This window comes from Cynara cardunculus, assembly GCF_001531365.2.
Source record: "Cynara cardunculus var. scolymus isolate 2C chromosome LG 3, CcrdV1, whole genome shotgun sequence".
NCBI classification, from domain to species: domain Eukaryota; kingdom Viridiplantae; phylum Streptophyta; class Magnoliopsida; order Asterales; family Asteraceae; genus Cynara; species Cynara cardunculus.
In genome coordinates this window covers 24218063-24219523 of record NC_037530.1, presented here as the reverse complement: position 1 = coordinate 24219523, position 1461 = coordinate 24218063, and the positions used below count along the sequence as shown (strand labels likewise).

Below are 1461 nucleotides of genomic sequence, written 5' to 3'. Positions count from 1 at the left end.
GAACGGAGACCCTGCATTACACAAAAATCAGGAAAGAATGTCACAACACATTGAAGGTTTTTGGTTAATCGGCTAACGGATAAAAGATTACAAGTAAACTTTGGTACGTGTAATAGGCCCTCGATCTTGGTGCCTCCCGGTAGAGTATAATCACCCTTACCCTCAACCATGATGGTATCTCCATTAGGGATAACCTCAGGCATTCCAAGAGGGTCTTTTCTTTTGTTAACAAGGATATTACTTAGATAGGTTGTGTGATCGGTAGCCCCCGAATCAACAATCCAATCATCCTTATTATCAATTCTACCTGTCATGTTGGCTACTCGTTTGTTCCCTTCATCACCTGTGTTGGTTCCACATTCAAAGTGTTTCAAGAAGAGATTGTATTGCTCGATAGTGAGTCCGGGAATAGGACTCGAACCACCCTCAACGCAGGAGGCCCTCGGTTTTGTCTTGTCTCCCTTCGTTTTCCCTGGCCACCACTCAGGGTAACCAATCCGTTTGAAGCAACCTTCTCAATTATGTCCATCCCGATCACAATGAATGCAGTGTTGTACCTCTTCTTCTTGTTTTGCTGTTTTCGAATAGGTTTTCGTTTTCTGTTGTGAGGAGAAAAAGTTGTCACGTTTTGGAGGAACAAAAGCCTTAAAGGCGGCGGCTTCCACAGTAGGCTTCTTATCTTCGGTTATCAGCTTTGTCGTTCATCTTCTGCAACGAGATGATAGGCTGTCCTGGGACCCGGAGTTGGTTGGGTGGCAAGGATTTGGGTTTTGATAACTCCGAACCCGTTGTCGAGACCCATAAGAAACTCGTACAGCCTCTCTTTTTCTTGATGTGCAACAAGCCGCTTACCGATGTCACACGTACACCCATTGCACGTGCACTGTGGGATGGAGAACACCGACTGGATTTCATCCCATAATGATCGAAGCTTTGTGTAGTAAGCCAAAACGGTGGCGCCGTCTTGGTGTGTGACAGCGATCTTGTTTTTCAGTTCGTATGCCCTCGGTGCGCTCTCTTTCCAAATCATTCACGAAGATCAAGCCACATCTCTGCAGCGGTGTTAGCGTATTTCACGCTGCCTCTTATTTCTTTTTCCATGGCGGTGGTGAGCCACTCCTTTATCATCGCATCCACTCTCATCCATGACATGTAATCCTTGGATGTATTTTCTGGCTTTTCAATTGACCCGTCTATGAAACCGCTCTTATTTTTTGCGAATAAGAAATTCTCCATCTCATGTACCCAATCCGCATAATTTTTGTCTGACAATGTGTTGATCCTCTCTCTCAGTGATTTGATGATAATCCCTTTTTCCTTTCGATGTATTTCTGTATCTGTAATTTCAGTTCCAGCGATCATACACTGAGCTTGTTCAGTGATCGCTGAAGAACTTGTTTTGAAATTCATTCAGAGACAACGATACTTCAAGAAAACAACACTCACACCAAAGATCCTTCA

At 44.1% G+C, this 1461-nt stretch overlaps 1 protein-coding gene across 1 annotated transcript; it reads right to left on the bottom strand.

The window, feature by feature from the left end:
- Window positions 1-688: 688 nt before the first annotated feature.
- On the bottom strand, window positions 689-1030 carry LOC112509052. The gene has a single exon (XM_025113927.1). It carries the CDS (start codon window positions 1028-1030, stop codon window positions 689-691), a length of 342 nt encoding a protein of 113 aa, XP_024969695.1.
- Between the last annotated feature and the right edge of the window lie 431 nt (window positions 1031-1461).